Consider the following 15,061-nt stretch of genomic DNA (forward strand, 5'->3'; position numbering starts at 1 on the left):
TATGATATTTATAATACCAAGATAATCCTTTTGAAATAAAGTCAATATGAGATTGAGTTATGATGAATCTGAGAAGAATGGTCAAGTTTCTGTCAGTTAAATGCATAATCTTACTAGCCTCTATGACTTTCTGGAGTGACATTTCACTTAAAAGCATCACTAATCTAATAATCAAGCAATGATAATATAAAATGTATTGAACTGGTTGCATTGGCTTATTTTGTCTTTATCTGATTTATGTTATCTAGAAACATCAACAAAAAAGTGTTAAATAAACACGTTGATATTTATTTAAAGGTGGCAATATTTTAATGATCATAATAATAAGATAAATTATTGCATACAGCACTTTAACTTTCAAAACATTAAAATGTTTCCTATGTCTTTCTTTTTTTATCTTATAGCAATTCCATGAGATTTGGAAGACATCTATTCTTGTGCAGTAATTTCAAGTTCATTGTTTGAAAATGGTTCAAAGCCGGGTTCGATGGCTCAGCCTGTAATCCCAGCACTTTGGGAGGCTGAGGTGAGTGGATTGCCTGAGCTCATGGGTTCGAGACCCACCTGGGCAACTTGGTGAGACCTCATCTCTACAATAAAATTAAAAATTAGCTGGGCGTGGTAGCGCACGCCTGTAGTTCCAGCTACATGGAAGGCTGAGGCAGAAGGATCACTGGAGCCCAGCAGGTCGAGGCTGCGGTGGCCGGGAGCGGCCACTGCACTCCAGTCTGGGCGACAGTGAGATCCAACTCAAAAAAAAAAAAATTCCATGATTTGTGAATAGGAGCTATTTATTAAATTACCAACAGCAATCTAATTCCTTTATGCTTGACCTTTATTTATATGCAGGCTATAGAAATTAATATATATAAACCAGGTAATGCAAAGGACAAAAAGTTCATAAACTATTTCCAAATGTATTTGACAATAATAGAGTAGAACTGTAAGAATTAAAAGCATCAAACTTCTTTGTAGCAAAGAAAACATCAAATTTGTTTACATGGAGGTCAAGTATTAGCCTATTTTTCTTCCAGGAAAAATCTTTGTTTCTATGCCTGAAGATGTGGAGTTATATAATGCAGTGCTTACTTGAAACAATCATCTCATCGATTCCGAAACATAATAGTCCAGAAAGTCTTAGGGCCAATGCAGGAAGCTGCGAAAATGTCAACTCATGGGACTTCTTTTCTTGCTCATATTATATATAGTAGGTCATGAATATTCACCAAAAATCATCTAAATGCTAAACATTAGAGCATAGCTGATTTTAATAGTTTCTATCTTAAAGTTTATTTAAAAGCATGTTCATACTGAAAAAAAAATGTATTTATATATGTACATATATATATACATATTTTTTTTTCTTTAATCAGAGTCTCACTCTGTCGCCCAGGCTGGAGTGCAGTGGCATGCTTCTGACCACCGCAGCCTTGACCTGCTGGCTGGAACTATAGGCACGTGCTACCATGCCCAGCTAATTTTTTTAATTTATTGTAGAGACAAGGTCTCACCATGTTGCCCAGGCTGGTCTCAAACTCTCAGGCTCAGGCAATCCTCTGTCTTGGCCTCCCAAAGTGCTGGGATTATAGGCTTTAGCCACCATGCCTGGCCTGAATGCATATTTTTCAGTAGAACCTAATATATATAAATTGAGACAAGAGACAGGGAGAAAGGGTCTATGAAAGAGAATAAAAAGGCATAGAGAATTCAACTATGAGTGTTTATTTATGAAAGAGAATAAAAAGGCATAGAGAATTAAACTATGAGTGTTTATGAAAGAGAATAAAAAGGCATAGAGAATTAAACTATGAGTGTTTATTTATAACACTCCTTTTATTTATTTAGATTTAGATTTAACTTTTATTTATATGTTTATTTACTTATAACTCCTTTTACTATATTCTGTTTGCTAGCAAGTAAGCTACTTCTTTGTATAGGTGTCAGACTGTTTTGGTTGATACTGGCTACTCGGTGTCAGAGAGTTACACTGTTTGTACTTGTTCTAGATGAAATCAGTTTTACCTAGCATCCTGTTTTGGGGGAAAGCTTTCAGTGGCTTCTTTTGTTTTCAGATGATGAAGAAGTTACACCAGCAAGAGATGTGTCTCGTCACTTTGAAGATACTAGTTATGGCTATAAAGATTTCTCTAGACATGGGATGCATGTTCCCACATTCCGTGTCCAGGTAAAATGGCAGCTTGCTGTATTCACATGATTGACTAGAGATAGTTCGATCTGACTTAAAATAAGAAAGACCTGGCTAGATTTGAGAACTATGCTAAGTGCTTTGCAAACAGTGTCTCAGGAACAACAGCAGCTGTATTATCCTCTAGTTCCAGAAAAAAAGCTGAAAATCATCAACTAACTAGCAAATATTAATTCTGTGCCTAATTTTGTAAGGCTGCTTCCAATCCATCAGTAGAGTCATATTGTAGTTTAAATGTATGTATCTCCTAGATCATTTATTGCATAAATATTTAATTTCTTTCTTTCTTTTCTTTTCTTTTCTTTTTTTTTTTGAGTCATTATCTCACTTTGTCTCTAAGGCTGGAGTGCAGTGGCATGCTCATGGCCACTGCAGCCTCAACCTGCTGGGCTCAGGCAATCCTTTTGTTTCTGCCTCCCAAAAGTGCTGGGATTACAGGCATGAGCTACTGTGCCCGGCCTTAAACTTTTCTTTTTCTTTTTTCTTTTTTTTTTTTTTTTGAGTTGATGTTTCACTCTGTCACCCAGGCTGGAGTGAAATGGCACGCTCATGGCCACCCCAGTGTCGACCTGCTAGGCTCTAGTGATCCTTCCACCTCAGTCTTCCAAGTAGCTAGAACTACAGGTGCTACCATGCCTGGCTAATTTTTTGATTTATTGTAGAGGCGAGATCTCACCATGTTGCCCAGGCTGGTCTCAAACCCCCAGGCTCAGGCAATCCTCTAGCCTTGGCCTCCCCAAGTGCTGGGATTACAGGCTTGAGCTATGGCACCTGGCCAAAATATTTCATTTCAATAGGTAAGCATTTAATTCAGATGAGTTGATATTCCCAAATTTCCCAATTATTATTAGGGGATGGTGTTAAATAATAACTGTTTTTACCAGAATTATGAAAATATTTGAGAACCACAAGGTTTTGTTTCTTGTGGTTAGACACAAGGATGAGTTATAGAATATGTATTTTTACTTGATAGTTAAACCGTGTTGTGAAATAAAATAGATTAGAAATTAAAGAGATCGTGTGGGCTGGAAATTATATGGAGTAAGATTAGGATGTGAAGGATTTGGATGGTCAGAAAACAAGGGCACTGTCACAGCAACTGAGCTTAGGTTGAGGGACAGAGTGAGGGAGGGTCCCCAAGAGGCTGGCTGGCAGCTGAGAGCTTCCAACAAAGGGTTCCTGTTTCTGATTAGTGGTAATTCAGTTAAAATTTGGTCAGGTGTCCTTTAAATGCCCGATTTAAATGTCCATTCGAGTAAATGGGGTTGATAGGCTTTTGTTTTTCTTTTTCGAGTTGGAGTCTCACTCTGTCACCCAGGCTGGAATGCAGTGGCACACTCACGGCCACCGCAGCCTTGACCTGCTGGACTCAGGCGATTCTCCTGCCTCAGTCTCCTGAGTAACTGGAACTACAGGCGTGTACCACCACATCTGACTAATTTTTGGATTTATTGTAGAGACAAGGTCTTGCCAAGTTGCCCAGGCTGGTCTTGAACCCCTGGGCCCAAGCAATCCTCTCACCTCCGCTTCCCAAAGTTCTGGGATTGTAGGCAGCTATATGAGCTACCGCACCCAGCTGGTTTGTAGGCTTTGACCAGAGTGATGGCATAACGTCCAGGAGGTATTTTAGGAAAACAGATATGGGAGCAACATAGAAGTGGAGGTGCTTATTACGTTTTCTTTGAGGTAGAAAGAAAGGAGATGAGATTTAATACAGGAAGACTCATTAGGACACTCAGTTAAGTAGGGCCAAAAGTCAGAAGGGGATAGGAAGGGAAGGAATGGGTGATGGACGTGTTGAATTAAAAACTCACAAAATGGGAAGATCGTTTGATTGGCTGCAGCAATGGAAAGAAAGAGACTGCCCAAGACGGGTCGCCTTTGGAGGCTGAGTGCAGAGACACTCAGCCTAAAAATCCGTGACCAGGGTGTCAAGGGAAGAGACTGTTGGCTTTTAAACTTGCTCAGTTACAAAGCACAACCTTTTGCAGTATGTGGAAATTGCAGCCATACGACTGGTGAGCCAGAGGGGCTGGGAGCCGGGGCGGGGGTGGGGGAGGAGGTTGCACGTGTGGATTCCAGCTGCCATGGTCACAGAGCTTAGATGGAGCACAGTCCTTGGCCACATGCTAGTAACTCACACTTGCTCTGTTCCCTGTATTTAGGACTACTGCTGGGAAGACCACGGTTACTCCTTGGTAAATCGCCTGTATCCAGATGTGGGACAGCTGATTGATGAAAAGTTTCACATCGCTTACAATCTTACTTACAATACAATGGCAATGCACAAAGATGTTGATACCTCAATGCTTAGACGGGCTATCTGGAACTATATTCACTGCATGTTTGGAATAAGGTTAGTATGTTGTCCTGTGTTTATAGAGATGTTCTCCTCTGGGCTAGATCTCTCAGGTGTCTAGAACACACATCCACATAGATTACATGTGCTCACAGCCATCTCCTCCCCAGTAACTTATTTTTATGCTTCAAAGAATCACTTTGTTGCAGCTTAGTTTTCTTCCACTCTCCTAGGGAGGCAGGAGGGAGAGTCAGGGACTCTAACCGGAGTTTAATGACTGCTGCCTCCAGGAAAGGGAGAACAAAAGGACACAGGGGAAGAGGCAATTTGTCACTGAGCATCTGCGGCATCTTCTCTCTCCTGACATGCCCATGCTTCTACCTCCCTGGAGCTCGGATTCTTGAATAGCCCCCCTGGCTGGTCTCCAGCCCCTGCCTGCTCCCATAATACTTAATCAAAATACAAAGCTCCCATGTTCTTTTTTTTTTTGAGTCAGACTTTCACTCTGTCACAAAGGCTAGAGTGTGGTGGCATATTCATGGACACCACAGCCTTGACCTGCTGGGCTCAGGTGATCCTTCTGCCTCAGCCTTCCAAGTAGCTGGAACCACAGGCACATGCCACCATGCCTGGCTAATTTTTTGATTCGTTGTAGAGATGAGGTCTTGCCAAGTTGCCCGGGCTGGTCTCTCGAACCCCTGGACTCAGGCAATCCTCCTAAGTGCTGGGATTACAGGTGTGAGCCACTGTACCCAGCTGCTTCCATGTTCTTACTGTGAGGTTTTCAGCCACGCTATGTTATGTGGGAAATGCAGCCATTATACAAACTTCCTGCTGCAGGGCTTGCTGGTTCCTTTAGCTTTAGAATCCAGCTTCCTCTTGCTTTTCATTTTGTTAGTGACTCTGGGTGGAACCTATAGACCCTATTTAATCTACTCTTAATTGCTCTGGCATTTAGGGCGCTTCTGAGCAACTTGAATTTCCCATTCATCAGTGGCTAGACTGTTGACTTCAGCTTACCTAATGGTTGTGGGACCAGCTTTGTGAGCACTTTCCCCTGGAAACTTAGTAGGAGATTTCAGTGTGCCCTGGAATCCATCACCACTGGACAGAGCAGACACTGTGCCACCATCTTGGCTTAAGGTGGGACAGCCTCTCCTAAGTGTAGACACTGTGAGGCCATGTGGAAACCGTCCCTCATCCTCCACCCCTGGCCTCTGTTCTCATCTGACCCCAGAAACTCTAGAAACATGAGTAAAATCATTATTTTTATTTACACAAATCAAGTACAATTTATATACCATATAATAGTTCCAGTAGCTGGGCGGCGTGGCTCACGCCTGTAATCCCAACACTTTCAGAGACTGAGGCGAGAGAATCACTTGAGCCCAGAGGTTCGAGACTAGCCTGGGCAACATGGCGAGATCTGTCTCTACAATAAATTAAAAAATTAGCTGGGCATGGTGGCTCACGCCTGAAGTTCCAATTACTTGGAAAGCTGAAGCGGAGGGATCACCTGAGCCCAGCAGGTCGAGCCTGCGGTGGCTATGAGTGTGCCACTACATTCTAACCTGGGTAACAAAGCAAGACTCCAACTTAAAAAAAAAAATAGTACCAATAACAGATATACTTGATTGATTTCTTAATTTTGGCAATACTCAAATTCTGTCTTTATTCCTCACAGTGTGGTTGCTTGTTTGTGATTGTAAATATACACTATTGCTGGGTACCAGTGCTACGATGTTAATATTGTTGGCTTTCGGGAATTATCTTAGGCCCTAGACAACGGTGTTTCTCTCCCTAAGTACTCTCTTCTTATTCATTTATACTCTCCCACCCAACCCCAGTTGTGAAGCTGTGTCATCTAGGGGGACATCTGCCCACATAAAAAGGGAAACAATACAGCATTTGTGACTGATATGTCTATTTCTATAAGAAGAAAACAGATTATATACTGAAAATATTGTCATTCTCACTATTTCATTTAATAGATATGATGACTATGACTATGGTGAAATTAACCAGCTGCTGGATCGTAGCTTTAAAGTTTATATCAAAACTGTTGTTTGCACTCCCGAAAAGGTTACCAAAAGAATGTATGACAGCTTCTGGAGGCAGTTCAAGCACTCTGAGAAGGTACGTGCCTGTTGAGGCTTGTTTATTCTGTAACTTAGCAGTCATTCTTAGTCTCCTTCACCTAACACAATGACCCTCAGACCCTTTCCGTCACCCCTATTGACCCAAAGAACATTCCAGGACAGCTGCCTCAGGTACCTCCTTGGAAGGGAACCTCATTCATGGTGAGAGACTAAAAGAATAAAGGTAGCACTGGGCATGGTGACTCACACCTGTAATCCCAGCACGTTGGGAGGCCAAGGGGAGAGGATTGCCTGAGTCCAGGGGTTTTAGACCAGTCTGAGCAACTTTGTGAGACCTTTGTCTCTATAATAAATCAAAAAATTAGGCGGGCAAGGTGGTGCACACCTGTAGTTCCGATAACTTGGAAAGCTGAGGCGGAAGGATTGCCTGAGCCCAGCAGGTCGAGGCTGCGGTGGCCATGAGCATGCCACTGCACTCCAGCCTGGGCGACAGAGTAAGACTCCAACTCAAAAAACAAACAAAAAAGATTAAAGACAGAGAAGGTAGGGGCTGGGCCGTCTGCCGCAGTGCTGGCATGGCTCTCATGTTCTGTACATGTTCTTTTTGACTGTGTATTGGTAGAAATGACTATTCTCTTTGAAACATCTTTATAGAAATGACTGAATAATGATTTGGTAGGGAAAGTTGATATTCCGATAAAGCAGTGTCTAGGTGTTCTGAAATATAACAAGCCTCCAAGAGATGGGATCAAAATGAAATGAAAGCTCAAGCCCTCTATTCGGAAAGAACATCAGGTACTTTTGGTTTTGAGAAATTGATATTCTGTTCAGCAAACCCAAGACTTCTGAGTTATTCAGCAGCATTCAGAAAAAGTACTTACTTTTTGTGTTTCTTCGCTGCACTGAAGAACTGTGACTGTAGATGCTCATATAACCCCTTCCATGATGTCGTGTTTTATCCTCAGGTTCATGTTAATCTGCTTCTTGTAGAAGCGAGGGTGCAGGCAGAACTGCTGTACGCTCTGAGAGCCATTACCCGCTACATGACCTGATGCGTTGCCTCCCTTAAAGATGATTCTGGAATGTTCCGAAGACACAGTCTACAAGGGGAAGTTACTAAGCCCCAGGACCAATGGTAGACAAAGAATTCGGAAACCCACTGTGCCATGATTCCTTTAGTTTCTGCTGTCGTACTGTGGAACTGGCCACTGCTGGCACCAGCGGTGAGTGCATGGCAGCTTGCGGTCCGGAGCTGTGAGGAAGGGCTGCCGTTCACAGTGTTTTGCTTTTTGACAGTACAAGGTGCTGTGTAACTGTTCTAATACAGCACATAGTAACTCTCCAAATCCTGTTGCTTTTATGTCAAATAAGATAACAAGAGTTGGAGCATGCCAAGAAGGGGACATGGATGGTGACTTAAGCTTTATACGTAAAGGAGTTTAGAAGATCTTGGTGCTGCTATCTCCTGCTGCGGAATGAATAGATGGCTGTTTCGGTTAAGCTGTTAGTAATAAAAGTGAACACTGCTACTATCTGAGCCTACCTACGTAATTCGTGTGGTTTCAAATTAAACTCGCATAAGTGTTCATTTTTTTGGTAACTCAAAAAGCATAGAATTACTACAGCTCAGCAAAGACCATTCGGAGTGATAACAGTTCATTTCTTTCATGACTTTTTTTTTTTAATTCAGAGTTATTGGAGGATATTCAATTACAGTGGCATTCTTAAAGATTTTTCTGGCTGGACGCAGCAGTTCACGCCTGTCATCCCAGTACTTTGGGAGGCCGAGGTGGGAGGATCGCTTGAGCCCAGGAGTTCAAGACCAGCCTGGGCAACACAGGGAGACCTCGTCTCTTAAAACTATATATATAAATAAATAAATGAAAAGGTTTTCTTCCATCTTAAGTGAAAGTGTGTAAATGATAAGAACTGGCTATCTTTTGATAGGCTGTTTCACAAGATTCTCTGACACTGGAGGGCCACTGTCTTGTGCGGTATTTTTGTCGCTGACACCCAAGCTGTGGGACATGTTGCTGGAGACTGCTGCGCAGTTCCAGGTGTGACTGTCCCCCTGCTCCTGCCTGCCTCGCAGCCCCTACTTTAAAGGTTTGCAGCTCCTTAAATAATAAAGCTGGAAAGTATTTTTTAGTCAGGTTATCAAATTTGATTTACAAAAATGCTATCTTTGTTTGAAATGCAAACGGATTTGAAAAAGTATATAAGTACTTTGTATTCTGGAAGCGTGAATTGCTTTTGAAGTCTGTCAGTATTATTGGTATTTTTCAATAAAGAATAATTTTTCTCCAATTTTATTTGCTTTCTCAATCTCTTAAAAACTCATGACCTTACAATCAGCAGCAGTTCTGATTTTCTACCTACTTTCATAAGCCAGGTAGTCTCACACTCAGATGATGCTGTAGTCTGAAGAAGCTGCCATTAGGTGACAAAACCCTTAAAGCCATTTTGAAAGATTGCAAAAAGGAGTGAACCTTCTTCAGAGTCTTATCTAAGACCATTTTTATCTTGGAAATGACGAATATGGTCCCATGCCTGGTCCCTTTTGAACTGAGGTGCTTTAGAATTCAAATAGAATTTTAAGAATTATTAGAGGCCAGACATGGTGGCTCATGCCTGTAATCCCAGCAGTTTTGGGAGGCTGAAGCAGGAGGATTGATTGAGCCCAGGAGTTTGAGACCAGCTTGGACAACATAGTGAGACCTCGTCTCTACAAAAATTTAAAAAATCAGCCAGGCAGGGTAGCATATGCCTGGAGTCCCAGCTACTCAGGAGGCTGAGGTAGAAAGATGACCTGAGGCCAGGAGGTTGAAGCCACAGTGAGCCATGAATGATTGTGCCACTGCACTTCAGCCTGGGTGACAGAGTGAGAGCGCCCCTAACTAAAAAAAAAAAATTATTAGAAACAAGGATTCATGAGGCACTGATGACTACAGAACAAAAATGACACTTTATCCGATGACTAGAAATAGCTTCAAATTCAATTGAAGCTGTTGTGATAACTCTTGAGAGTTGGAGTCTCACTCTGTCGCCCAGGCTGGAGTACAGTTGCACACTCGTGGCCACTGCAGCCTTGACCTGCTGGGCTCAGGTGATCCTTCTGCCTCAGCCTTCCAAGTAGCTGGAACCACAGGTGCGTGCCACCATGTCTGGCTGATTTTTTAATTTATCGTTGAGATGAAGTCTTGCCATGTTGCCCAGGCTGGTCTTGAACCCCCGGACTCAGGAAGTCCTCTCACCTCTGCCTCTCAAAGTTCTGGGATTACAGACGTGAGCCCCACGCCTGGTGTGATAACTCCATTGCTCCTCAAAACATTTGCTGATCTCAGTCTAGTGCCTACAAATTTGGGGGATAAGGTGGGTGCAAGTGGGGGTTGGGAAGGCTTCATTTTGAATAGTGTGGTACCTACGCTCAAGGATCAGACCTGAATGAGAAGACAAGACTATCACCTTAGATAGGAACAGACTGTTGCTGTTAACTTCAGCAAATATTTAACGAAATTTGTAAGTCATTTTCTAGTTCTAGTTGTGATAAAGCAAGATCACTTGGAATGCATTATCTTAGTCCATGGGAGCTTGTAAATACTTAGAAATCAGAAGATGCAATTAAAATTTTAATGAGTAAAAAAAGTGTGCTTGGTCGGGCACGGTGGCTTATGCCTATAACCCCAGCACTTTGGGAGGCTGAGGTGAGAGAATTCATGAGCTTACAGTTCGAGGACAGCCTGGACAACTTGGCAAGACCTCCTCTGTACAGTAAATCCAAAAAGTAGCTGGGTGTGGTGGCGCACACCTGTACTTCCAACTACTTGGAAGGCTGAGGCAGGAGGATCATCTGAACCCAGCAGGTTGAGGTTGCAGTGGCCATGAGCATGTCGCTGCACTCCAGCATGGGTGACAGAGTGAGACTCCAGCTCAAAAAAAAAAATGTGCTTATACCTAAAGTAATAAAAGTGCATGTGATACACAGTTAGTGTTTCAAGGCCTCCCATTTCACAGGTGCTTCCTGTTACCAGAATGTTTTCTCTAAACTAAACACACAGGGTTTTACTATAGTCTTTGAAATGAATAGTTTCCAAAATAATTGGGGAAAGTAGATTAAGGGATAGCCAGACCTTTCCCCACTAGAGGAAATTTTTTGTTCCCAAAGTAATCATGAAAAGATTTCTGGTTGAGGTTCCCAGGATTTGATTTTTTAAATTAGTTTTTTGGCAAAATTTGGGAAACTTTTTTACTAAGCCAAACATAAGTCTCTCTTACTATAAGACTGGGATTAATTTTGATATGACCACTGGTACATAAGTAGATAAATAATATGTGTTGGTTAAACAGCTTTTCATCGATACAGTCTGAAAGTTCATTAGAATATCTAGACATGTGGAACCCAAGGGATAGTAAAGGTGAGCAGATAGGGAGCCATGTTAGCAAGACGGTGCCCAGGGCGCTCTCTGTCCTCATACTCCCGGAAAGACGAGGTAACCACAGTCTGTGGTCCAGCATACCTCTGGGAGAGCTCTAAGGAGCCAGTAAGAAGCTGCAGCACTTAGGCAAATGCAAAGCCAGGAGAATGCTACACTAAAACAGGTAAGGGACTGTGTGGCCTTTGACTCACCCAAGCTCCTGCCCAATTCCCAGCTTTGCCCTCAGGAAAGAAAGGAAAAAAGTAGAATTTCTTTTTTTTTTTTTTTTTTGAATCGGCCTCACTCCGTCGTCCAGGCTGGAGTGCAGTGGCACACTTACAGTCACTGCAGCCTCCACCTGCTGGGCTCAGGCGATCCTTCCACTTCAGCCTTCCAAGTAACTGAGACTACAGGTGTATACCACCATGCCCAGCTAATTTTTTGACTTATTGTAAAGTTGAGGTCTTGCCAAGTTGCCCAGACTGGTCTTGAACCCCTGGGCTCAGGCAGTCCTCTTGACTCAGCCTCCCTAAGTGCTGGGATTACAGGCATGAGCTTGCACACCCAGTCAAAATAAGTAGAATTTCTGTTTAATGTTCAGGCTTGTCTTGGGGTGCCTGAGGGCGTGGTTTCCGGTAGAATAAACAAATTCAACAAAGTTGATATAAAATGAAAATACAAACAAGTTGCATTTCTAAGCACTAACAATGAGCAATCAAAAAGAAAATTAAGGAAATGATTCCACTTACAATCGCTTCAAAAAGAAGAAAACACTCAGAAATAAGCATAACTGAGGAGACATGCTGTGGTCCATGTGCCCCCTGCCCCATTCATATGTTGAAACCTAGTCCCCTTTGTGATGGTGTTAAGCAGTAGAGCCTTTGGGAGATGGTTCAGAGGGCTGAGCCCTCATGAACGGGATTTGTACCCTTATAAAAGAGGCCCAGAGATTCCCCCTTTCCACCATGTGAGGACACAGCTGGAGGGAGTCATCTATGAGGAAGAACTCCTTTACTTAGACACCAAATCCTTGATCTTGGACTTCTCTGCCTCCAGAACCGTGAGCAATAAATTTCTGTTATCTATAAATTACCCAGTCTAAGATACTTTGTTACAGCAGCCTGAACAGACTAAGACAAGAAATTTATCCACTGAAAACTGTCAAGCATCATGGTAAGAAATTAAAGACACAAAAGAAATGGAAAGACATCTCTTGTTCCTACAGTGAAAGACTTATTGCTGTTAAGATCACCTGACATGATCTGTAAATTCAATGCAGTCTCTATCAAAACCTCAATGACATTTTTTGCAGAAGTAGAGGATTCCATCCTAAAATTCATCTAGAATCTCAGGAACCCTGAATAGCCAAAAAAATCTTGGAAAAAGAACAAAGTTGAACAAACTTCCTAATTTCAAAACATATTGCAAAGCAACAGTAACCAAAATGGTACTGGCATTAAAAACAAATATATAGACCAATGAAATACAAAAGAAAGCCTAAAAATAAACCCTCAAGTATATATGGTCAAATGATCTTTAACAAGGGAGCCAAGACCATTCAGTGGGGAAAAGCCCTGTCTGTTCAGCAAATGGTGCTCGGAAAGCTAGATATCCACATGCAAAAGAATAATGTTGGACCCCGGCCCTTTATACAATTAACTCAAAACAAAGACCTCGGTGTAAGAACCTAAAACTATAACTCCTGGAAGAAAACTAGGGAAAGATTTCATGACATTGGATTTGGTAATGACTTCTTGGATATGACACCAAAAGCATAGGCAACAAAAGAAAAAGTAGACAAATGGAGTTATGCTAGACTTTAAAATGTCAGCCAGGCACAATGACTCATGCCTGTAATCCCAGCACTTTGGCAGGCTGAGGTGGAAGAATCGCTTGAACCCAGAAGTACCAGACCAGCCTGGGCCACATAGTGAGACTTCATCTCTACAGAAAACCAAAAAATTAGCCAGGTGTGGGCACACCTGTAGTCCCTGCTACCTGGGAGGCTGAGGTGGACAGATCGCTTGAGCCCAGGAGGTCAAGGCTGCAGTGAGCTGTGATGGTGCCACTGCACTTCAGTCTGGGGGGTGAAAAAAAAAAGTCTGTGTATCAAAGGATACAAAAGAGTGAAAAAGGAACCTATGGAATGGGAGGAAGTATTTGCAGATTATATATCTGATAATGGGCTGATATCCAGAATATAGCTCCTACAACTCAACGACAAAAAAAGTGAATAACTCAATTTAAAAATGGGTAGCTAGGCGTGGTGGCTCACACCTGTAATCCCAGGCCAAGGTGAAAGGATTGCTTGAGCCTGTGGATTCAAGACCAGCCTGGGCAACTTGGTGAGACCTCATCTCTACAATAAATCAAAAATTTAGCTGGGCGTGGTGGCACGTGCCTGTAGTTCCAGTTACTTGGAAGGCTGAGGCAGAAGGGTCGCCTGAGCCCAGCAGGTCGAGGCTGCAGTGACTGTGAGCATGCCACTGCACTCCAACCTGGGCAACAAAGTGAGACTCAAAAAAAAAAATAATAATAGGCAAAGGACTTAAAGGACTTGAATAGACATTTGTCCAATGATGATAGACAAATGGCCAACAAACAAAAAATATGAAACAAAAAATATATAAAAAGATGCTCAACACAACTAACTCTTTGCACTTGGAAACATCTCATGGATCACCCATCAGCAACTCAACCACACTTTTTTTACAAAATAGCAAAAAAGGAATCATTTCATTTTAAATAGTAGAGCATTGGAACCAATTATTTTATTGTAACGATATTTGGTTTATAATGAAATTTTGGACATTGAGGAACTTATTTATAACAAAAAAAACAAAATTTATATCTTGTCTTTTTTTAATGTGTGGTAACGTGAAACAGTCACTGACACGCATTGCAGGTTCACTGATACATGTACAATAGGAATGTGCTGGACATCTTCCACCTGGTGTTTTTCTATTTGAGCAGACAGTGCAGTCCCATTTTCTTCCTCCCACATTAATAATATGTAATTTATTGTCCAGTCTGTTTTTGAAGATGACGTGGAAGGGTGGGTGTACTTGTGATGCCTGAAAACCACTTCTCAACCAATCAATCAGAAGCTTGACAAATTTCAAATGGGACATAGGTTTTTCATTGTTTTTGAGTGGAAAACTTCAAGGAAACACATTTTTGAAAAAATTGTGCTTGTATAAGTTTGTCCTGTATAATCACCAGCAATCTCTTTTTGTCCCCTGAGAGGGAACATCTGAGTGGTTTTCTAGATTTATGATGTTCCCTCAGAGGGGACATCTGAGTGCAAAAGGCTAATTATAAGACAAATGCAAAGCAATATTACAACAAGACATCACCTCACACCATAAATAAAAACACAAGAGTTAGTGGGGATGTGGAGAAATTGGAAATCTGTGCACTGTTGGTGGAAATGTAAAATAATATCATCACTAGGGAAAACAGTATGGAGGTTCCTCCAAAAATTAGAAATAGAATTACCATATGGTCCAGCAATCCCACTTGCTATGCACTGAATCCTACCCAAATTCACATGTGGAAGCCCTATGTGGTTTGGGGAGGTAATTAGATCATGAGAGTGGAGCCTTCGTGAGCGTCATTAGTGCCTTTGAAGGGGAGACATGAGAGAGATCGCATGAGGACAGAGCAAGAAGGCATCTCTCTGCAAACCAGGAAGAGAGCCCTCACCAAACAGAGTCGGCTGCCTCCTTGATCTTGGACTTCCCACTCCTTATAACTGTGAAGAATAAATTTTTGTTAAGTCATGCAGTCCAATCCAAGATATCACTTCTGGGTATGTACACAAAAGAATGAAAGTAAAATCTCGGAGAGATATTTGCACACCCCTAGTCATTGCCACATTCGCAGCAGCCATGATACAGAAACAACCCAAAGGTCCGTCGACACATGTAAGGACAAGCAAGAAGTAGTATATACATACGATGGATTAGTACTCAGCCCTGAAAAGGGAAGGGAAATCCTGTCACAGGTCACAATATGGATGACACTTGTGATGATATTACAA

At 42.0% G+C, this 15,061-nt stretch overlaps 1 protein-coding gene across 2 annotated transcripts in view; it reads left to right on the forward strand.

Annotated features, from left to right (window-relative positions):
* The window catches only part of SESN1 (sestrin 1), a 128,439-nt gene extending 119,523 nt beyond the window's left edge, over positions 1–8,916 (forward strand). For both annotated transcript variants that reach the window (XM_008051993.1, XM_008051994.2), the window contains 4 exons: positions 2,073–2,185; positions 4,372–4,562; positions 6,497–6,641; positions 7,570–8,916. In XM_008051993.1, coding sequence (XP_008050184.1) covers positions 2,073–2,185; positions 4,372–4,562; positions 6,497–6,641; positions 7,570–7,656 — 536 coding nt within the window. In that variant the 3' untranslated portion in view covers positions 7,657–8,916. The remainder of the gene's footprint in view (positions 1–2,072; positions 2,186–4,371; positions 4,563–6,496; positions 6,642–7,569) is intronic.
* The last annotated feature ends 6,145 nt before the right edge of the window (positions 8,917–15,061 follow it).

This window comes from Carlito syrichta, unplaced genomic scaffold (assembly GCF_000164805.1).
Source record: "Carlito syrichta isolate Samal-C Ts95f unplaced genomic scaffold, Tarsius_syrichta-2.0.1 Scaffold251499, whole genome shotgun sequence".
Taxonomy (NCBI): Eukaryota; Metazoa; Chordata; class Mammalia; order Primates; family Tarsiidae; genus Carlito; species Carlito syrichta.